This window comes from Trachurus trachurus (genome assembly GCF_905171665.1).
Source record: "Trachurus trachurus genome assembly, chromosome: 18".
Classification (NCBI taxonomy): Eukaryota; Metazoa; Chordata; class Actinopteri; order Carangiformes; family Carangidae; genus Trachurus; species Trachurus trachurus.
The window spans coordinates 12704499-12727616 of record NC_139909.1 but is presented as its reverse complement, the minus strand read 5'-3'; the positions used below and the strand labels follow the sequence as shown (position 1 = coordinate 12727616).

At 39.9% G+C, this 23118-nt stretch overlaps 1 protein-coding gene across 1 annotated transcript in view; it reads left to right on the top strand.

The window, feature by feature from the left end:
• arhgap36 (Rho GTPase activating protein 36) overlaps positions 1-22367 on the top strand; it is a 64037-nt gene extending 41670 nt beyond the window's left edge. Inside the window, exons 3-12 of the mRNA XM_083993255.1 lie at positions 2510-2575; positions 11379-11692; positions 15049-15265; positions 16434-16489; positions 16853-17003; positions 17766-17914; positions 18721-18876; positions 19378-19466; positions 19934-20163; positions 21143-22367. Coding sequence (XP_083849381.1) covers positions 2510-2575; positions 11379-11692; positions 15049-15265; positions 16434-16489; positions 16853-17003; positions 17766-17914; positions 18721-18876; positions 19378-19466; positions 19934-20163; positions 21143-21486 — 1772 coding nt within the window. The 3' untranslated portion in view covers positions 21487-22367. The remainder of the gene's footprint in view (positions 1-2509; positions 2576-11378; positions 11693-15048; positions 15266-16433; positions 16490-16852; positions 17004-17765; positions 17915-18720; positions 18877-19377; positions 19467-19933; positions 20164-21142) is intronic.
• The last annotated feature ends 751 nt before the right edge of the window (positions 22368-23118 follow it).

Sequence of the window (23118 nt, the reverse complement as noted above, 5' to 3'; positions counted from 1 at the left end):
AGGATTGTCTCATCGTAAAACGGTTAGTTATTTATTTTCCCACACCAATTTTAAACTCTTAATCTGTTTTTTATCTCCTAAATATTGAGGCGTTAACTGGTATCTGAAGATTGGAGCCGAGTTGATTAGGTTGGAGAACTTTCCGACTTGAGGAATTTCATGGATGCACCTGTTTTTAAAGAGAAGCAGCTGAGCACATTGTGAAACAGCCTTTAAAAGAAATCCAGATGCAGAGAGATGTTGGATTCAGGTGACTGATCACCAGTTTTTGTATAATTTGTTATGATGCATTAAACTCTAAACTATCTGTCAAGAACAAATAACAATAGAATAATAATAAGTGGTCCATTGTGCTTGGAAACCATGTGTTTGTTTCCCCTCTCAGTGTTTGTCTGTCATCTTAGCTCTGTGTGTGAATGAATGTGCATTATGTAATCACCGGGCCGAGTTCATGTATGTGTACATGCACACACACTTGTCGGCGGGAGATCAGCCTCAGCTGGAGGTGGCGTGTGTGTGGTGGGAGGGACTGAGCTCTTTGGAAATAAACTTTAATTTCCTGTAGTCATGGGAATTTGACCCTTTTATCCCAACAGCACACACACATACACACATAACACACACTTTCTCCCTCTTCTTCCCACTGTTTTTTTTCTTTTTAGATTGTGCTTGATGATTAAACGGGAAACAAAGAGACACATTTCCATCTTTAGCACCACAAATATTTGACGAGTCACACAATGTGCGGTGTTTGGGAGATCTCCACTTGTTCCTAAATAGGGAAAAGATCCGACCTTGAATCAGTGATTTCTAAACAGCAGCTTTACAAACCCAAACAATGGATTCTGCTGCAGCAGCCTGGTCGGAGAGGGAAGGATGTGGAGCTCGTAAAAGAAAAACAGCTGAAACAAAAACACACACACTATAGAGTCAGAGCTACATTAACAAACACCCACTCATGCTTTCGACATACATTTGACCCTCAGCGCAGCTGTAAAACTTCACTCTTCCCGTCCTGATAACATCTTCATGTGACTTACTGTGTGGAGGCAAAAAAAAAATGTCAGGAATGGATGTTTTCTCTTGGTCCAAATGAAATGTAATTGGATTTTTACAGCACAGCAGAGAGATGTCTTTGTAAAACTGTACATGTCCTATCGTGGCCTATAAGGGATTTTCCATATGTTGGTTTTATGATGCCGTCCCGTGTCGGTGTGTTATGTTTACACACGGAGAGTGACGTTGTTTTCCAGATCACATCAGCAGAGAATTTCTTTGCATGTAGTCGATCAAAATGTTGAATTTTACACTTCATCACATGAAGCTGAAACATTGTAACAGAACTGTTGCATAAGAGAAAGAGCCAGAGGCACGGAGCAGCTGCTAAAGCTAATGCTGAGCTTACCTAATGCACCTCCCTCTCCCTTCTGCTTTAGTTTATTAACTTAAAAAAAATATATAAAATCAACATGATAATATAAAATTGAGCCAAATCCTGAACTAAATTGAAGCATTGGCAATATTTATTTATTTTTCTTCACCACTGGCTAACCTTAGCCATAACACTTTTAAAACCAATAGCCTAATACAAAAACCAATGAGAAAACAATATAGTGTTATAAAGTTGAGCTAAATCCTAAATTACATAGGTTGACAATTTTGCTGTCCTGTGTACAATCAATCAATCAATCAATCAACCAAAATAGAATAATATCAACTTTACCTAAATCTTAACTAAATTGAAGAACAGAAAGTGTTTTATGCATTGTGGCTTGACTTATGCAATAATAACCTTCCTCTTTACCTCAACAATGTCAGTGCTAATAACAGTTAACATTACATTTTAAAAACAACTTTGAGTGCATGAAGGGATGATTTCTGATTTTCCTTTAGCATCAGGCTCTTAAATCTTATATTTTCCCATAAATCCATACACACACACACCACAGCCCTTTGTCTTTCATGTCTGGGGCGGTACAGCCATTAAGCGAAGGGTCTATTCAAACAAACAACAAGGGTCTCGTCTATTGAAAGGGTCCATGCTATTCTTGGAACTGAGGAAGAAGTGCAAGCACTCAAGAGCAAAAGATAATAACAGAGCAAGAGAGGAAAGGGAAAAGGGTCATAATGAGTGTGGTTTGAATTGGCTGTGTACGTGTGTGTGTGTGTCTGTGTGTGTGTGTACAATTGAAAGAAAGAGATGATTGAGTTTATTAAATTAATTTAATGGTGATAAAAGGACGAGAGAGATGAATGTTTCTTTCATGTATAGGTGAGTGTTTGTGCTGCGATCCTCCATTAATGGCATCTTTACAAGCAATGCACATGGAAAAACACATAAACAGCGTAGGCACACTTGAAGCCTAACAAAATAAATGAAAGACAGACATCAGACAGTGGACACAGTCTTCATTGTGCAGGCTTAAAGCATGCACATACTTGAACATCACTAACAATTTTATTCACAGTGGTGACCTTCTCTTTGTCTCTTTTTTTTGTCCCCACACAGAAATACGCAAAAGGAGAAAATCTCTGCGCAGGAAGTTTGACTCATTTTCCAAGGAGAAAAAGGAAGGTGAGTTCGACACCGTGTGGTCACACATTTCATAATCCAATATGTGTTCCCATGTGAAATTGTGTTTTCTCCTTCACGACCTGACGCCCACAGACTTTGTGTTTGCTGCAGTAAATATGATCAAACACAAAAGCATCTTCTGTTCATTGAAAACGGCGTCACCGCTTGTGACGTGCAGCGGCTTTTACCGTTAATGGTCTCGCATACTTGAAATAGTGTGTTTGTGAAGCCTAAGAGGTTCAGACTGACTCACTGCAGGGTTCACTCCGTCTGGCTTGTGTTTCATTGTTTCTGCTGCTGTTATAACATAAACTGAATAATGAACGAACGCAAATATAGCCTACCCCGCTCCCCAGACTTTTGCACAGTCATGCTTTGTCAGCGTTACAGACGCAAACACGGCTCCGTCAGGCGGGCATGTTTACGTGCTCGTTGTACCATGAATAACAGCCTATTTATTTCGTTTACGTTGTTCAAAGTGATGTAATTTCAGCGCTTACTCACAGTTTCTTCACCCCACCGTCTCAGATAAACACGAGCTCTTCTTGAAATAGCATCTTAAATTAGCTTAAAGTTCCACATAGCTAGCTTTAGCACTAACAGATGTTTACTTAGCAATCTAAAAGAAACACCGCAAGGTCATAATCAAACTTTTTTTCCTTTACTCATTAAGCTAAATACGGATACTAGCGGTGGAAAGCAATACTCTTGTTTTTCTTTCACTAGCTAGCATGCTAACCAGCTAGCCCAAGACCGGACAGACTGTTGCTCTTGGCAACACTGGGAGGTGAACAGCTGTTTTGTTAACACTGGTCATGTTGCCTTAATTAAGCCATGTAAATAAACAACAACACACTTCAATTACCAACCAAATTAAGTGGTCACATGCCTCACAGGCCTCATGGTCCCGTGGTTTCAATATTTTGGCTAAAAGTCGGAATTGGAGCTATAAAGCTAATTGGAAACATAAATTACTCGCTGAAAAACAATCTTTTTTTTCTTTTCTTTTTTTTGGTGGTACTAAATCATGCAGTTTAGTAAACTCACATTAACATGAAATCAGACTAACCAATAGGCCTAGATAAAATCAGCCCTGATCTATTCTACTTCTACATGATGAATTATTTTAAATAAATGCAAGTTTTTATACTTCGTCATATTTTCCCTCCTCATCTTCTTTCCCTCTCTGAACCGTGTGGCCAATCATCTGCCAATGTGAGCCCAACCTCTCATAAAGAGATGTTCTCTATTCCCAGGTGATTATCACAGCGGGCCGAGATTCAAGCCAAAACACAAACACACACTCACACTCACGCACACACGCTCTCACACACACACTCACACACACATTCCCAGGATGTCTGTGCAGGTCTGTAAATCCTGCCTCCAGCCTCTTACACACAGGGACTTAGCTGAAGCTAACCCTGCTAATCAAAACACAGAACATTGGGACCTGGCAGCGATCCTGCTGGCTCTGCTTTAGCCCACTACTGAAGGCCGCTTCAGGTAGCAGATTACATGTAACTAGATTACATAGTGTAACTGTAACTGGTTTTGAAATTGGTTGGGAATTGGAAAATAAATTGTGGCCTTTTTTCCCCCGTAAACACAATGTTTGTTTTCACAGTTTTTCCGGCTTCTCCTTGATTGGATTCAGATTGTTGGTTCAGCCATTCAAGCATTTCTTGGGTGTATATCTTAGAGAAATAAGAGATAAGGAAGCATCTGAGCTTGGGTTATACACTGATTAAAGTAGAGACCGAGGTCGTTTTAGCAAAGTTTTACCAAATGTTGATCAACATAAACAGTTTACTTCCATGTAAATGCTAAAAAACAGGATGAGTCTGAGTGGGTGGAGGGAGGTAAATGGCTCAACGCAGCTGGTGGTGTCACGACTTGGACAGAAAACCCAGTGTTGGTGTGGTGACTGCAGCGAGAGCGACGGCCAAATCTTGATTTGGACTGCCTGCAGTGCTAAGTGATAAGGACCTGCTTAAAAACTAACTAGGTCATAAGTGTTTGTACCTGTTTCGGACCCAACGTCCCACTGATCTCTAACGTCACAGTCTGAACATGATGAAGTATCTATAAGCAGGGACTGGGGAGCTAAATTGAAACAGTCTCTCAGACATTATTTTCAGTAAAGAGGTCAAGTTATTTCATCCTATAATTTGCTCCTGTTCTTGTACATCGACAGGGGGTTTACACAGAGGACAGTCTGTGTTAAATAAACAAATGGTTTTTAAATTTACCAAGCCCCCGCGGACCCAATATTAACATCCAGCTGCTGATGTGGTGAAGGAAAAGCACAAGTGAATACTCGACAGCATCTAAATATATCTCCCCCGGTTTCCCAGTAACTCTCTCTAGAGACTCTGAAATATTTAAGAAGGAAAAATAGTGAAATTCCTGAACAATTAGGCGTGAACCAGCTAGTCGGACACATGCAGCTTAGTTTTCTCTTCACTGTTACGTAAACCTCCATAGAAATTATTTTGGAAATTCCCAGATGTTGTGCAACCTCTACAGAGCCCGAAATGATAAGCCAAATCAAAACTGATGTCACCGGTAAATAATATATTTTTTTTGCATTTTCTATCATTATCTGTCTATTAATGTATGTTTTCTATACATTTCTCTCAACAAAAATATCTTTAAGTCACTTTATTTAATGTTGTGGCCTAAAAACAGTAAAATCTGAGCCATTTAATGGTCATTTTATGCAAAAAAAAAAGTTGCAGTTTTATATATTTAGATGCGAGGGACCAGCTCATGTCTGGGACCACTTCTTCAAATGCATGTCAGATCAATTAAATACAAACCGTAAAACATGATGGTGCATATTTCTGTTTGAGTTGTGTTTCTCAAGGAGCATTAAAAGAAAACACTGACTGTTTTTTTCACGTTTTCTTTTTAGAGACCCTAACGCCTCAGACCTCTCAGTTGTCTTTAGTGTCCCATTAGCTTGGCTGCCTGCTCTGATAAGTGTTTTCCAGCGGCTCCCAGCTTGCCACAGCCAGCTATTAAATCCTCAACTATTTACTTAAACAAACACACACCTCAAGCGAGCGTAGGCGACCCGACCGACGCTGTCATCGTTGGCATTCGGTGCCAGCAAGCGTGGCTGTCGCTGCCAACGGACGTCAGGGCTGAGGCACAAACACTGAGGCTTACTGATCAAACAGAGCTGAACGACGTCTGTCAATGGATGCGGTGCATTCCTGTTGCAGCTAGGGGATGTTGTTGTTTGTTTTTGACATGCATGGAGGGAGAATAATTAATGTTATTAAATCACCATAAAGTGGAAAGATGGCAGCAGCAGATGGTGATGATGATAGGAGATAAATGTCCTTAATTTCATATTACACCATACTTAAACGATTACACCACCAAGCTAATATTGACATTTATAATAAGCTACATGCGGCCAGTGGTACTGAACCGTTCTACCAGAGATCCTGGATCCAAATCTGGGTGTGTGCCCGAGCGTACGCTGGGGGTAGTGTTTTCCAAAATGTTGTATTTGTCACAATGCCATTAAGGACCGAAGCAGAAATAAATGACCGCGGAGCAGCCAGCAGCTACTTTTAGAACAACTTTGTTTTTTTGTTTGTTTCGTTGGCCAATTAACCTAATCTTTATAGCTCATAAGATCCATTTGAAATTTGAGGAATGTACAACCAGGACTTAAAGATCCTAATTTAAATCTACTTAACCTATATGGCTTAGCCTACCTCAAACCATTGGCAAAAGATTGGCATAACATAGGTAAATGATTATTATAGCCTAATGCTGCAGAGCAGTTTTCATGAATTGGATAAACAGAGTCAGTCTCTGTTAGCTAAAAAGTCAAGTCAAGTCAAATTTATTTATATAGCACATTTCATACGACATACGACATTTCATACCTGACAAAAAAGTACCTTGATATCATTATTTCATTATTTACCAGACCTTTAGCTTAGTTATTAAGCCAAAAGTGACTTGTGAGCTGCTGTTTTTAGCAAGCATGTGTATGAATCTGTTCGTCTCATTAGCCGTTAGTGTCTCAGTCAGTGACTCTCCGTGAACTCATACCTGTGGCTACAAGCTAACGCTAGGTGGCAACTGGCCAATAAGGAGCTTATCTGTGAGCCTGGCATCTGATGGAGAACCCACGTGGACGAGGGCTGCCCGCAAGATGACCGGTCACAAATCAAGCAGAGCAGAAAACTCTCCCAGATCAGTCTTAAAATAATACATTCTTAAGATAGTGTTTTATAAGTTTAGCTGTAAAAACATTGTACACCATTATCCAAACATATTTCTGCTTCAGTTAATTGACCTTCTGTTTTCATACAGTTTTGAATTTTTCCTTCACAGATAATGCTTTATTCTTTATAATCAGACAGCAGCATGTTGTCGCCCTGTGACAGATACAGTACCTTTGTGTTGCTCTGTAAGTGATGAATAAACTCTTTGCAGAGCCTGGAAGTTATTTCAGGATGAGTCAATCCCGTATCCCTGGAGCTTTGCGGGGCATCTTGCCAGCCCACCTCGGCTGTCTGACCCGCTTGTCACCGGGTTGTGACCATGCGTGCAAACACGTGTGTGGGTCTGCGTTGGACCTCCATGTGTTTTCATTCAAACAATCGCGGCCGGTCCACGATCCTTTGAATGTGAGCGTTTAAGTTTAGATGCAACCTGATTAATCTGCTCAGAGTTTCCTGTTTGATGCATGTAAGTGACACATGCAGAGTAAACTCAAATGCCTCAGTAGCCTAACGACCTCGGGCTATTCCTGTGTAATTTAGATGCTGTAACAATGAGTCACTTATAGTCATAAGGATCTGCAGGATTTCACTGGAACAGGGTCATAAAACAAAATGTGTTTGTCATGATGTAGTAAAAAGGTAAACAACAAAATAAACCGAAAAAAAAATCTGACATTAATTAGTTTGAAAGGAACAGCAGAACATTTACCAAAATTTGGTTTAGTACTGCAACAGACCCAATGCATGATTAGTTTAGCTTAGCATCAGTGACAAAAAGTTAGCCTAGGCGTTAACAATTCAAATAGACCAATCACCCCCTATAAAGCTCTTTGATTAAGCTCATGTATCTCAATTCTTTTAACCATTACATGGAAAGAAATGTTAAAACGACAATGTTTTCTAAAGTTAGCCTACGTGTTTAGCCTATCACTGATTCTTGGAAAATTGGATAAAACAGGTTTTAATTTTGAAAATAAAAAGTTACTTAAATGACAAAATCTAAAGGTATATCATTATAGACCATGGTCTTGGCAGTACAGCAATGTATCGGTGCAACCTCCTGATTTTGTTATTTTTTCATAAAATAGGCGTTTTTACAGCTATAACTTTGTTTTTGTTAACACCGTCAGACACAATAAAAGGCACATTATTTTGAATTTATTTGGTCTAATTGGTATTTACAACACATTTTTGAATTAAAAGAGACTAGTACTTTAATAACTCAACAGCACTGAGGAAATGTTGTAAGTATGTTCATTTAAAACAAATAAAAGTCCCTCTGACGGTGGTGACACTAATCTGACGGTGGTGACAATGGCTTCATTTACAACATACAATTCAAAAATTAATACTACCAAAGTCAATCACTTCTTGCTTAACAAATTTGTTTAAGTATTTGGTCCAAAACATAACAATCCTGAGCAGTATGAACACATTTTCTTCACCGTCAGACACAAAACCTGACGGTGGTGACGTCTGACGGTGGTGACAAAAATCTACTCTTTCACATGATATGCATGAGTTGTTCACATTAGCCATTTTGTTTTCCTCCTGTTGCTAGCTACTTCAAACCTCTTTTTAAAAAGTATACATTAATGTCATAATCTAATCTAATATTTTTTTTTACAAAAAAGACAGTGTTGACATGTTATGGTTGCGACAGTATCAGTGTCAACAAATATGAACCATTTTAAGAGAAAATAGCAAACTTACAGGAGCTTGAGTGATCTTAAAGCATGCTGTAGAGCTGAAGGTTTGAAAAGGGGGTCCTCAGAAATATTGCTGACCTTGTATTTGCCTGATTTTATTGTTTTTTATAAATATCTGACGGTGGTGACGAATATATGGGACACATTTTCAGCAGCCACAAAGTAATAGTAAATATTGTTCAAAACTCACTTTTTGTAGTTTTTAATAAACATTACAATGTAATCTTTCATTTAGTAAAGATATTATTCAATTAAATTATTACTTTTTGTTTTTTTAATCAAGTTGAAATTATTAACCCCTATCCGAGGACAACTGATTTTGTAGGCCATGGGCCAGCATATAATCATGAAATTAATACAAATTAAAAATAAAACCATAAAATAACCTTACATGTGTGCAAAGGACCCCCTGAGTATAATCATTCTTCTTTTTATTCATGACAATGTTATTCATTTCCAACAGAATGAGCACTTTTCTTAGTGGGACATGTTTTTGCCAAAGTTTCAAGAATCAGTGCTATGTATAACTTGTGCTAGCTGCTGCCCCTAATTTCTCCCAGCTTTCATGCTAAACCAGATTCCTGCTGCATAGCACATAGACACAAGGTTGTTTCTTGCTCTTCTTCTTATCATATTTTTTCCCCAAATATTCTCTAATTTCCCCCCAAAATTCTTGGCAGGTTAATCTTCTGGCAAATTGTGAGCAAATTTGAAATAAAAATTTACACTAACAGATGATTGAACACCAAATCTAACTTTAAATTTTAAAATGTCATATTTGCAAATCTTAATTTGATCACCATAAAATGTCTTTGCAAGTTTTTACACTCATAGAGCATTAGTTTTTTGCTCCTTCCAGAAACAGCGTGTGAATCTTTGCAGACGATTGCGTGTTTTCTGTTTGAGTTTGTTTCAACCTGATCAACTCTCTTAATCTGTTGCTTTGTCACTCTTTTATCTAAGCCTATTATTATTTAGCCCCTTTATCTAAGTTGTTTTGTTGTTGTTCTTCTTAATGCCCTTAATTCACCTCTGTAACTGACTTCTTACTTCATGTTGCGCCACATCGGAGTGAGCGCTAAACGGCTGTGGTCATGTGACACAGCCGAGCGCAGGATTCTGCAGCTTTAACTGAGCTGAAACTCCTGCGACAACAGCGTCCCCGCTCATGTTTGCGTCTACAGTACGTGGCGACGCAGCACTGAGCCCGTATCAGTCTGAGTGTGATGTCTGGTGTGTGACTGCGGCCGCTCTAACGGGATTACCAGGTTATCCCTCTCTAACCCGCGCTCTCCATCCACCCCGTGTCTTCTTATACCGCATCGTCTACCTGAGCCTCTAATCTCTGTGTGAAGGGGCCGTGCGATCCCCGCGCTCACAAGTTAACGAGGTTGCACATCCATGTCATCATCAGTCATTATGTGTCCACCACTTCAGGCTCAGCTCTGTGTCGCTCTTTCAGTCTCTCCATCCTTGCAGAAGCATATCCACTTTAATCTCTCCTCCTCTACTTATCCCCACACCCAGCTTGCCTCTCCAACTCTTCTCCATGGAGCTGAATATAAATGGTTTCTGTTGCTGCAGTGTTTTCAGACCAACTTGGTTCAAGTGGATCTCAGATTATCAGGATAACTTCAGGTTTAACTAAAACCCTAACCTCAGAGCATCCGATCTGCAACAACCAACCAACCAACCAACCAACCAACCAACCAACCAGAACATTAGAAACTAGCACCTTAAAGATTTCGCTCTTGTCCATTTGTGTCTGTGTGAACGAGTGGAGTCTCACTCTGCAGATGAAAGTGGAGCCATCTTCCTGTTTTGGAGCTGAGATATTATCAGCAGACAGGAATGTGCTCTGCAAATAAAAGCAGACTCACTCACTCACTCTCAGAGCTCCAGTTTCTGATTTACAGCATCAATGTGGACGCACCAAAAGCATTTATTGGAGGAAAAACACTCATTTTCACAAGTGTTATTTTTTAATTTTGACTATTTCTCAGATTTATGAGAACTGTTCCGCTCCTAAATGTCCACGTGACGATTTAGTTCAAGAGAGGAGAAGGGGAAAAGTTAATATTTGTCATGGCAGATGTGATGTTGGACTCGTTGAGGCAACATGTAATGCAGGATAAATCACACTGACACAGCCATGTCTTAAGTGTCCTTCACATTTTATTGGATGTTGCAGCTGATTTTTTACCACAAACCCCAAAATAAGAGTCTTTCAAACAGTGTATTAAGTTTTTTCAATGCCGGGAGAGCTGATTCAGCTCGGTTTGGACGTTCAGAAATAGAAAGAAGCTCTTTATTTTAAATCATCACGTTTACCGTTAAAGGGATAGTTCACCCAAAATTGAAATTTCACTCATTATCTACTCACCCTCATGTCGACTAAGGGCTGGGAGAAGTTTCAGAGTTATCCGTGGCTTCTCTGAGTTACAGGGGGTCTCAGCATAGCAGTGCATTAGGTTGCAAAACAAGCTTAAAATATAGACTTATTTAATTATTTTCGGGACAATTTCGCATTTTGGGGCTTCAATACAAGACGGACATTACATACAAGCAGCATGGAGGTATTTCGATGTTTTTTGGTGTGTCTTTTTGTTACGAAGACAGTTGGTATCCATTTGCAACCGTCATATGGACATGCACTGCTACGCCGAGACCCCCTGTAACTCAGAGAAGCCACGGAGGACTCTGAAACTTCTCCCAGCCCTTAGTCGACATGAGGGAGAGTAGATAATGAGTGAAATTTCAATTTTGGGTGAACTATCCCTTTAAAGCTGCATTCAAATTGGAGCTTTGGAAATTTCATTTGTTCCTTTCCTCCTCCCTCAGAATCCGCTCCCAAGGCATTCGGCATCCCGCTCTCCCAGGTCATCGCCAACGACCGGGCCTACAAGCTGCGGCAGGACGCCCTGAAGGAGAGCCGGAGGGACTGTCTGGACCTGGAGGCCAGCGTCCTGCGCTTCCGGGCCGAGAAGCGTCAGTTCTTCAACGGGAACAAGCCTCTGGTCAGCTCCTCGTCCCTCACGGGAGGAGGAGGAGCTCCGGGGTCGCCCTCCGCAAACTCGGTGGCGCCGATTTTCGAGAACCAGAACAAACCGCTGTCGCCCACGTTCCTGGATAACACCGGCCGAGGACAGAGGAGGGTGAGACCTGCAGAACACGCATCCCCAAAACAATGAGCTTTTTTTTATACACATGTTATTTTAGATCATAGGTTTTTAGATTTTAAGTTTTATAGAATTGTTTTAATTTATCTATAGAAATTACCTTTGACCTTTGACCTTTGATACAGTCATACCTCCCGTCGCTCCAAATCTACCAGTTTCAAATTTCTTTCCCCATTTTGCCAAATTCCTAGGCTGTGTGTGTGTGTGTGTAGATAGTTAATCTCTGACTGCATCTCCAGCTGTAAACATTTTCACAACAAATTCCTCTATTTGTTTCCACAGTCGTGTGCTTGCACAAAAAAACGCTGCGTTGGTGCTGTGTGTGTGTGTATGTAGTATGTGTGTGTGTGTGTGTGTGTGTGTGTGTGTGTGTGTGTGTGTGTGTGTGTGTGTGTGTGTGTGTGTGTGTGTGTGTGTGTGTGTGTGTGTGTGTGTGTATTAACTGCTCTCGAGGCCATCACACCCTACAATTCCCCCTGTGCTGATCTGTAAAGGGTTGTTACGTGAAGCCGGTAATGAGTATTATTACGACCACAGAGAGTTGTAATCAAGCTGCAGCAGCTCCTGAGTCAGTCACAGTGGAGGCAAAAATAAAACATCAGACTGACACACAACTAATTATCTGTTCATTACCTGTTTGATTAAAACACTGCTCTATTCTGGTCTCTCACAATTTGTCTGTCAATGAGTCCAAAACCTGAAAATATTGAAAATTCACAAGAGCAGCGAATTCAGAAACGTATTTTTAACCCTGATTGTTAAGGTTTCAGATTATTTACTCACTGAAATCTTCCTCGACGACATCTTTTCACTGCAACAGGAGAAAAATTTTCATTTTTTAGTATTATATCATAATTTCTGCCGTTGTAACCTGAGAGGAAAACATATAAACAACTTAACTGTTTGAAGTTACAACAACAACCACAACAACTGTTGGAGACGAGATGTTTAAGGACACAAGTAAATTCAAGATTTATGATAAAACATCAAACATTACATGTATTTCTTTTTTACTATCACTTTAGAAAACCTGTCAATCAATTCAGTTCACATTGATAGAATTGATTGGTTGTATAAAGGCAGGAAATACACTTCTCTTTACTCTGCAGCAGCCGCTGGTGTGATATCTGCTTGGGTGTATTAGACATGATGTCATCTGCTCGTTACAGACAAACACGATTAATCAGCTCTGGTTCAGTAAAGTTAAAACAACAGTGTGTTTACTAAGAATGAAGTGAGAGGAGTCATAAACTCTGTTTATTGAACTCAACGACGGAGGAAACTCCGAATCAGCTCAGTGTTTCCATGCTCTGGTTTTACAGCCACAGATAAAACAAACAAAAAAGACTAGTCTGATATCTGGCTCGTTAAATCTGTAATACAGTAGTTAATTAAATGTCACACTTAATTTACGTGAGCTTTTGTTTGAGCTTCAGCTTTTATAAACTGTATAAATAATTGAGTGTTAACTTTTACAGACCAAAGATCTGTTTTATTTTCTTTACATCATTAGTTGGTGGAAAATTAAAGATTTGGCTTTTCAGATTTCAGATTAAACATAATAAATAATAATAATGATAATATTAAATGTTATTTGCAGCACTTTAGTTGCAAAGTTGCAATTTGCAAAAGAAGCAAATATCTCCAAATCATCAATCAATCAAAGCTGTTGAATTGAAGCAAAAAATACAATTTGAAGACACATTTTTGTGTAGAAATCCAAACTTCACCTACACTAAAGACATGTATTCACACTTTACATGACGACAGTTGGTTGAGCTGCGTGGACGGTGGTTTTCTCATCCATCTAACTCCATCTTGCCTCTTCCAGCTGTCTGAGCTGCAGCAGCTCACCGTTTACACAGCCTATCTGATCACACACACTCTCACACACACACACTTGGCTTGAGATGCTCAGGGTGATAGATGGTGCAGCCGCAGCTCGGTGGCGTTGCAGCGATAACGTACACGGTCGGAGGGAAGGCTGAGATTAATGCCTGGGAGAAGATGAATGGTGGAAGAGAGGGAAGCTGAGAGGAAGAAGGACCTTCTAACTTTTTCCTGTTACACAGTGAAGCACACACACACACACACACACATGGACATACACACTATGTGGAGGAGATTTATGGAGCCTCTTCAGGTCACAGGTCGCCTGCACTCACTTTAAACTATGACACCCAGTTGACATTTTCATTTCACTTAACCGTACATGTGTAGTTCTGTAGTTTAAAGAGCGTTCAGCTTCATCTCTGTCTCTTTTCTTTGATTATTTTTAACATTATGATGTCATCAAACTCAGTCAGAAAAACCCAGAACTTTTTCTTTCTTTTGAACCACATGATGTTCTGGTCGTCTCCGGGCTCCTGGGCCGTCTGTCTTTGGTTTGGTTTGGTTCGGTTGGTGCTGCTGTAAATTCCTCCGACACTCTGCGTTCCTGCATTAATCCCTGGCAGGTTTTATAACAGTGATTTATATTGTATGTCTGGTATTTGTTTTCAGCTCCTCAGATATTTACTGGATCGCAAATGTAGAATGAGTGATAAAAGTTTGTGTGTGTGTCTGTCTCCGTCAACAAATAATACTTTTTACGTTCTCAACATCTACGATAAATGTTTTTTTTTTTTCTACTTTGCTTCTTTTATTTGTTTCAATCTCATTCATGAAACAAGAACTGGATTAATTAAAAGAGGTTTAAAAGATTTGATAGTAAAACAGCTGATGTAACTGTCAAATATTACAAATATCATATACAAATGTTTGGTATATAATGCCCTTGCACATGAAATTTCACTCTTGATCCGATTCAAATTGTGTAGTTTCACATGATAATCTTGACTGATTAGCTTTTAGTTTTTTTTTTTTTAACCCAACCCAATCCCATCAGAAAAAGCTAGTATGTGCTAGTACTTAAGTGTTTCAAATCATTTTCATTATTATTATTTTAGATGAGTTATGGACATTTTAGTGCTGAAAAGTAAAGCTCTCACTGCCCTCTAGTGGACAAACTTTGTAAATAAGACATTTTTCTAATGGCAAACTGAGCAAAGGACGGCTGCAATTTGATGTTATTTACACTAGTATAAGTATACTATCACAATAAACACACAGTCCTTGTTTTATTTGTTACATTTATTTATATTTTTCTTTCTTTTCATCTGATTTTAAATTTATTTCAGGTTCCAGTTCACAGATTATTGACTTGATGCTAAATTCTTACATGCAGAAAAGAGTTTAGCAGCTTTAGCATCTCTAAAATGTGTTAAAGGATTGGAGAAAATCTGACCTCACCTCCCTCCTCCTCCTCCTCCTCCTCCTCCTCCTCTCTGCAGGGAGGTCTGTCGGTGGACTCCATCTCCGACCTGGTGGACAGTCAGTCCCGCCTGCTGGAGGCGCTGCAGCTCTCCCACCCGGCCGAGCTGGAGCTGAAGAAGGCGGCGGGCGGCGGCTCATCGGAGGGGAGGACCCAGAACAAGCTCAGTCTCAACCCCATCTACAGACAGGTGCCCCGCGTGCTGGAGCGGTGCTGCAGCCACATCGAGAACCAAGGTGAGACAGGGGGCGGGGCTCGTCTCAGAGTCAGGGGGAAATGCTTAAAATTCGCTTTGAATGATTTAATTGGTTGAAAAGATGTTTAACTCCACCTACATCTGGCTTAATCGGTTTTAACAGATGTTTAACTCCACCTACCGGTTTCATTAGTAAAACAGATGTTGAACTCTGCCTACATCTGGTTAAATCGGTTTTAACAGGTGTTTAACTCCACCTACATCTGGTTTAATTGGTTTTAACAAATGTTTAACTCCACCTTCATGCGGTTTAATTGGTTGAACAAATGTTTTAACTCCGCCTACATTTGGTTTCATTAGTGTAACAGATATTTAACTCCGCCTACATTTGGTTTCATTAGTGTAACAGATATTTAACTCCGCCTACATCTGGTTTCATTATTGTAATGGATATTTAACTCCGCCTGCATCTGGTCAAATCGGTTTCATTTGGTTTCATTAGTATAACAGATGTTTAACTCCGCCTACATCTGGTTGAATCAGTTTTAACAGATGTTTAACTCCGCCTACATCTGGTTAAATTAGTTTTAACAGATGTTTAACTCCGCCTACATCTCATTAAATCAGTTTTAACAGATGTTTAACTCCGCCTACATCTGGTTGAATCAGTTTTAACAGATGTTTAACTCTACCTACATCTGGTTAAATCGGTTTTAACAGATGTTTAACCCCACCTACATCTGGTTTCATTCGTTTATCTGTAGAATATGAGTCAGCTGAACAAAAACCTGCAGCCACACCGGACCTTTGTCCATGTCCGGTTTAAACTGAGTACTCTCAGGCTGTTATTTTTTCGAACTTCCTGCTAACTATTTTGGATCAGCTGGAAAATATACGCAGAGCTGAAAAAAGAAGAGCCTATAAAAAGTTGACTTTTGTAGATGTTATTATAATGGTTCTCAGTGTTATCCACAGACTTTAAGTAAGCTTTGCGCTTTCAAGCTTGCAACCAAACATGATTTTTTACTAAACGCCCAAAATTAACAGTTAAAACAATAAAATCCTGATAGGTGGGGATCAGCTCTTTCTTTGTTGAGTTTGACTTTTGATTGTTTGGATTTTGTTTTCATCATTATCATCGTTATGGGACAATATGTCGATTAATGAAAGGCTGATGACGGTGTAAATGCTGCGTCTCATCTCCTCAGGTCTTCAGACAGTGGGAATTTTCCGAGTGGGAAGCTCGAAGAAGAGAGTGAGACAGGTGAGGACACGTCTCCTGTCTTTGTCTGTTACACTTTTATTTATGTTTCATTCAGTTAGTTTGTTTTGAATGATCAAACTGTATCTAAAAGAGAAGTCTTTTCTCTGCCTGACACTGAGCTCCAGTAGAGTGTGTGATTGTCTGACATCTCAGATCTGTATCGATCGGTGGAAAACCATCATCAGCTCCATGTGAGACGTCCTGCGTTTCCCGTCACTGGAGGATAAAAATAATCTGTTGATGTGTGAGATCCTGTTTTTTTAGAAATCTGCTCCATCAGGGAGCAACAGACCTCTAGGTGACCCACGGTGTGTTTGTGTGTTCATATGTGTGTTCACGTGTTTCTGTGTGTGTGTGTCTCAGCTGCGGGAGGACTTCGACATGGGTGTGGACGTCCAGCTGGACGAGGAGCACAGCGTCCACGACGTCGCCGCGCTGCTCAAAGAGTTCCTGAGGGACATGCCTGATCCTCTGCTGCCCAGAGAGCTGTACCCGGCCTTCCTGCACGCCAACCGTACGCACACACACACACACACACACACACACACACACACACACACACACGCACACACACACACACACACACTCTGTTGGCTGCTTGGTCCCCTGTTGGTGAATGTGTAACGACGCTGATGTCCCCTCTTAGATAGGAACAACAGTGCACACACACACACACACATCCTTGTAATGCTATCTTTGTGAGGACACTCATTGACATAATGATTGATTGATTGATTGATTGATTGATTGATTGATTGATTGATTGATTGATTGATTGATTGATGGATATTTTATGCTGCTGTGTACTGTAACAGTACGGGTAACTGATCGATCGACTTTTATTTGGGGCTTTGTTAGTTTGTTTTATTTTTAAACTGCGGTCCATCAGTGAAGTCCACGACGAATTTCCCTACGGGGACAATTAAAGTATATTGAATTGAATTGAATTGAATTAATGTATTCCCTAGCCCCTTACCCTAACCTTAGCCATCCAAAACAAATGCCTAACCTTAACCATTAGGCCTACTCTTAACCTAACTTAAACTGAATTATAACCTAAAGTCTTAACCCTCAAATAGCCCTTGGAAAAAGTGAGAACTGGCCAAAATGTCCTCACTCTGTTGGTTAAAAACTCGTTCCGGTCCTCACAACGTAGTAAGAACAAGAACACACACACACAGACGCTCACAGTGCACAGTGTAACCCCTCTCATCCTCCTCCTCCTCCTCCTCCTCCTCCTCCTCCTCCTCCTCCTCCCCCTCCTCCTCCTCCTCAGTGCTGCGTGGGGCCGAGCAGCTCCAGTACCTGCAGCACCTCCTCTACCTGCTGCCTCCCTGTAACTGCGACACGCTGCTGCGCCTCCTCGCGCTGCTGCACACGGTGCAGAGCTTCGCCCAGGACGCCATCGGCACCAACGACGAGGAGGTGAGGACGCACTCCTGCTGGTTCACTTCTTTCTTTCTTTCTTTCTTTCTTTCTTTCTTTCTTTCTTTCTTTCTTTCTTTCTTTCTTTCTTTCTTTCTTTCTTTCCTTTTTAATTATTTTGTTCTTTTTCTTTTAGTGCCCTTTGACTCAGAATTTAAACTTTGAGCCTCCAAATGAAGTTCAAAACAAAAAACAGACATTTTTCATACTTTGTCTTTCTTTCTGTCAATATTTCTTTTTTGCTTCATTCTTTCTTTTTTCTTTGTGTTTTTTTCCCTTTTATATTCATTCTTCTGCTTTCTTTCTTTCCTTCAGTTTTTCTTATGTTCCTTCTTTATTTCTGTTTTCATTCTTTGATTTCTACCTTTCTACCTCTTTCCTCTATGCTTTCTTTGCTTCTATCATTATTCTTCTGCCTTTCTGTATCCTTTCTTTCTTCTATGTTTTCACTCTTCCTTTGTTTTTTTATTTCTACTTTCTTTGCTCATTCTTTCATTTTTCCCTCTTTCTTTATAGTTTTAATTTCTTCTTTCTTTCTTTCTTTCTTTCTTTCTTTCAGTCATCGTTTTCTTTCTTTCTTTCAGTCATCGTTTTCTTTCTTTCTTTCTTCTTTCTGTTTTCTTTCTTTTGTTCTCCTTTATCTTTCACTTATTTAGTAATTCAGGTTAAGAGAAACAACAGAAAAAAGTTAAATAAATGACAGTTTCAAAATAAAAGACCTGTGCGGTCTTTCCTGTTAAACTCCAGTTCACAGTTTAAGTTCAACTACATCTCTGTTCATCTTCCTCATCCCTTCTTCCTCCCAGATCACAGGTAACAAGATGACGGCTGCGAACTTGGCCGTGATCTTCGGGCCGAACCTGCTGCAGAGGGAGCGAGGAGGAGACGTGGGGATCGAGGACAGTACGGCCATCATAAGCGTCACCCTGGTGCTGGTCCAGAACCACAGGAGACTCTTCATGGTGCGGAGACGACTCACACACTCACTCACATCCAGGAAGTTAACACTGCAAAACCTCTTTCCAAGAATATTTGTCTTATTTCTTGTCAAAATGTCTCATTTCTAGTCAAAACTTAACTCTTTTCACTTAAAATAAGACTCATCACCTAAAAATTAACTTGTTTTTAGATAATTTTAATTTGTTTCAAACAAATTTTCACATGAAATAAGTAGAAAAATCTGCCAGTGAAAGCAAGTTTTTTGTGCTTGTAATAAGAAAGAAAAACTTGTTCCACTATCAGATTTTTCTACCTATTTCAAGTGAGAATCTGCTTGAAAGAAGTAAAAAGTGTCTAAAAACAAGCTACTTTTTATGTGATGAGTCTTATTTTAAGTATAATGAGATTTGTTTTGACTAGAAATAAGACAAATATTCTTGGTAAGATTTTTGAGTTTTTGCATTGCAACACACTGTTGTATCTCTGCTGCTCAATGTAATGTGTGTGTGTGTGTGTGTGTCCAGGTGTCTGCGGAGATGCAGCAGGAGGTCCTGATGAGTCTGATCCAGACCGACCCCGACATCATCGACTACCTGCTGCGTAGGAAACTCAGGTAACCATGACAACTAGTCTCGCCTGTCTTTACACTTACCAAGAACATTTGTCTTATTTCTAGTCAAAACAAATCTCATTATACTTCACATTAAAAAGTAGCTTGTTTTTAAGAAATGTTTTACTTATTTCAATCATATTTTCACTTGAAATAAGTAAAAGTAAAAATCTGATCGGGTCAAGTTTTTCTTCCTTATTACTAGCACAAAAAACTTACTTTCACTGGCAGACTACTTATTTCAAGTGAAAATTTATTTGAAACAAATGAAAATTGTCGAAAAAACGTTAATTAAAAGTTAATTTTTTGGTGATGATTCTTATTTTAAGTGAAAAGAGTTTAGTTTTGACTAGAAATGAGACATTTTGACATGAAATAAGACAAATATTCTTGGAAAGATTTTGAGTTTTTGCAGTGCACCATCCCATCAGCATCAGATCTTTGATTGTGATGTCGTCTCTCACCCACAGCAGCAGCCACATGTCGGTGGAGAACAGCAGCAGCGAGACGGGCGGCCGTCGGGACACGGGGGCGTCTCTGGACTCGGTGGGGGCGTCCAGCGGGAGCCTGTCCCCCCTCGAGCCCCCCTCCCCCCTGTTCCCCCCCGACGGCAGCGGCAGCGAGGGCAGCCTGACCAGCGAGGTCTTCCTCAACGTGCTGAAGCTGAACCAGAACAGGAAGCGGCAGGAGACCAGATACGGTACCAGACCTCTTTTCATTCTCTTTCTTTTGTTTTTTCCTTTCTTTCTTTCTCTTTCTATTCCCTTATCTTTTTATTTACTTTCTTATTCTTTATCTTTTTTATTCTGTTATTCAATTTCTTTCATCATTACTTTGTTCTTTCTTTCCTTATTCTTTTTTATTCATTTTTTTCCTTCATTCTCTCTTTCTTTCTTTTTCTTTGTTCTTTTTCCCCTATTTTCTATCTATCAATCCTTCTTTTCTGGGCAAATTGAATCATAGGCAACTGGACTTGTATTTGTATCAACGCTTCTTTCTCTCTTTTTATTCCCTTATCCTTTTATTTACTTTCTTATTCTTTATCTTTTTTATTCTGTTGTTCATTTTCTTTCATCATTCCTTTATTCTTTATTCGTTTTTTTCCTTCATTCTCTTTCTGTCCTTCTTTATTTTTTCATTCTCTCTTTTGTTTGTTCTATTTTTCTTTCCTTTCTTTCTGTTTATCCTTCTTTCTCATTCATTCCCTCATCCTTTTACTTAATTTCTTACCTTTCTTTATTCAGTTATTCACTTTCTTTCCTTATTCTTTTTTATTTATTAGTTTTTCTTATAAATAGACTCATCTAATTAGTTTTCTTAATTTATTTTGTTGCTTCTTTTTCCTTGACTCCAACATTGAGACATTGAGGGGGCTTTGTTTTGTTTTTTATTTACATAGGAGTATCTTGACTTTTCTTCTTCCTCTAGTTCTTCTCCAACTTACTATTATTATATTTTAAATGCTGTTCATGTTAAATATGAACTGAACTCATGCATCTTTGTAGGAGATAATGAAAGTCTCTTATTTGTGTTGCAACAGCGCCCCCTGGCTGTGACACTTAGACTCACAGAGACATCGTTTTATAGTCACAGCCCTTCTTCAGGGTCACTGTGTTTTACCGTTTTGCTTAAAAAGACACTTAAGGTGACACATGTACATCTTCTTCCTCCTCCTCCAGGTGAGGTCCCTCCAGGTAAATCCATCCGCCACATGCGTCAGTTCCACTCCCACCACAACCTGCTCAGCCTGGCCCAGCCTTCCTCCTCCTCCTCCTCCTCCTCATCGTCCCGGCTCCTCAGTCAGGACTCTGACGCCCAGGACCGCCGCAGCGCGCTGGGCTCGGCGCTGAGCTTCTCCCTGAGCGGCGGCGTCGTCAGCGGCAGCTGCTCCAGCCTGAGCGGCTCGAGCGAGAGCAGCATCTGGGTGAGACAGACGCCGCAGGAGGAGAGCAAGCCGTCGCCCACCGCCAACTTCTGGGACTTCTTCACTGGGAAAGGGTCGGGCTCGGAGACGATGGTATGATGACGGAACGAGGAAGGAAGAGGAGCGTGAAGGGAAAGAGAGACCCTCGGAAAAGAAATGGTCAAAAGGTCCTGTTACATTTCCGGACATAATTCTACAGTAGGATCATAAACATCAGATTAGTCTCTTATTGAAAAATCTCAAATCCAAAACGTCCCGCTTGAACTTCCTGCATGTGAACGCATCATCAGGACAAAGAAGAAATAAAAAATAAAAAAAAGAGGAAGAAGATGTGAGAAAACCCCCCTTTTAAAAAAAGACAGTTTGGTTTGGTGTTGAAGATGAAACATGTCAAGTGTCTGAGAACTACCTGGAGGTGGATGCAGTAAAACATTTGCTTTGTATATAATGTGTACATGATGTATTCAGAGGTTTACATACACAAAACTTTGTCTTTACTACCTAGAACTGTGTAACTAGCTGCAGCTGCGTCGTCTCCACAAACCCCTTGTACCGACTGAAGTCAGAAAACCAACAGATAAGTCATATAGGAATTCAGCTTTAAGGCGCGATACCGTCCTTTGACCACAAGGGGGAGACATTCACCGGTATAATCTGTATATAAAAGTGCATTAGGTTTAGGAATAGTGCCAAACAGCTAGAAACTGTACAGATATTTTTGTTGTTTTTGTTGCCTCTGTCCTCTTTATATTAGAGATCCGTGGCGTTGTACAGAAATTTCCCGATGTCTTAATGTCGTCTTTCTTCACCACAAACACAGAAGTTGTACAGAGTCTGTCCCTGACCTCGGCAGGTGAATGTATCATCTGTTCCTTTATTTTTTTGATTCCTTGTAGACAAAAAAAACAAGATGTATTTTGACTTTTTTTTGTTGTCGTTGTTCTTGTTTTTGTCAGTGACACTTTTTCTATATCATTGTAAAAACCCATCAAGGTGTGTTAAGCCCTAAAGCAGAGAATGTACCACCTGCCTGCAGAGAATTAAATGTCAAACTCCCTCTGTGTCAGTGCTTCTTCAACCTGATCGATGTCCTGACTCAGTCCATTTTTTTAGACTCAAGGAGAAAAGATCAGTGCCAGAACTTTTGGACTCATAACAATGTGAAAAGTCGAACAAGAAAAATCCTGCAGGGGGAGATGATCTCTTACAAACAGATTCTGCTTTCAGCTTCACTTGGTTCCAGTTGTTTGAATTGAGAAGTGAAAATCCATAAAAAACAGAAAGAGTTAGGTACAGTTTTAAAAAAGAAAAGGGAAAGAAATCACTTTTGACAGGAAACGGACTGAAACCTTGAGTCCAGAATCATCCCCCTCTAATAAATCTTTAAATTTGCTTGCAATCCCTTAAATGGCAAAGTTTCGAGTAAACCAAAAACAATTATTTCAATGTATTTATCCTGAAAAGTATTTAATTGTATATAAAGGGGATATAGAAAACACAAATGAGTCCTAACTTAAGTAATGGGAGCAGAGTCCGACACAAAAACAGATTCAGACATTTCCATCTTCAAAACGAGTTTGTGTTTTTATTTCAAACGGTTTGGACACCATCAGAACCAGCCGTCATTCCCAAACGTCACTGCATCTACATGTATTCAGAGTGAACTTCAGACAGCAGCATGTGCAGCAGCCCCACAGATACAAACGGTGCACAGAGGAGAAGGACTCAACG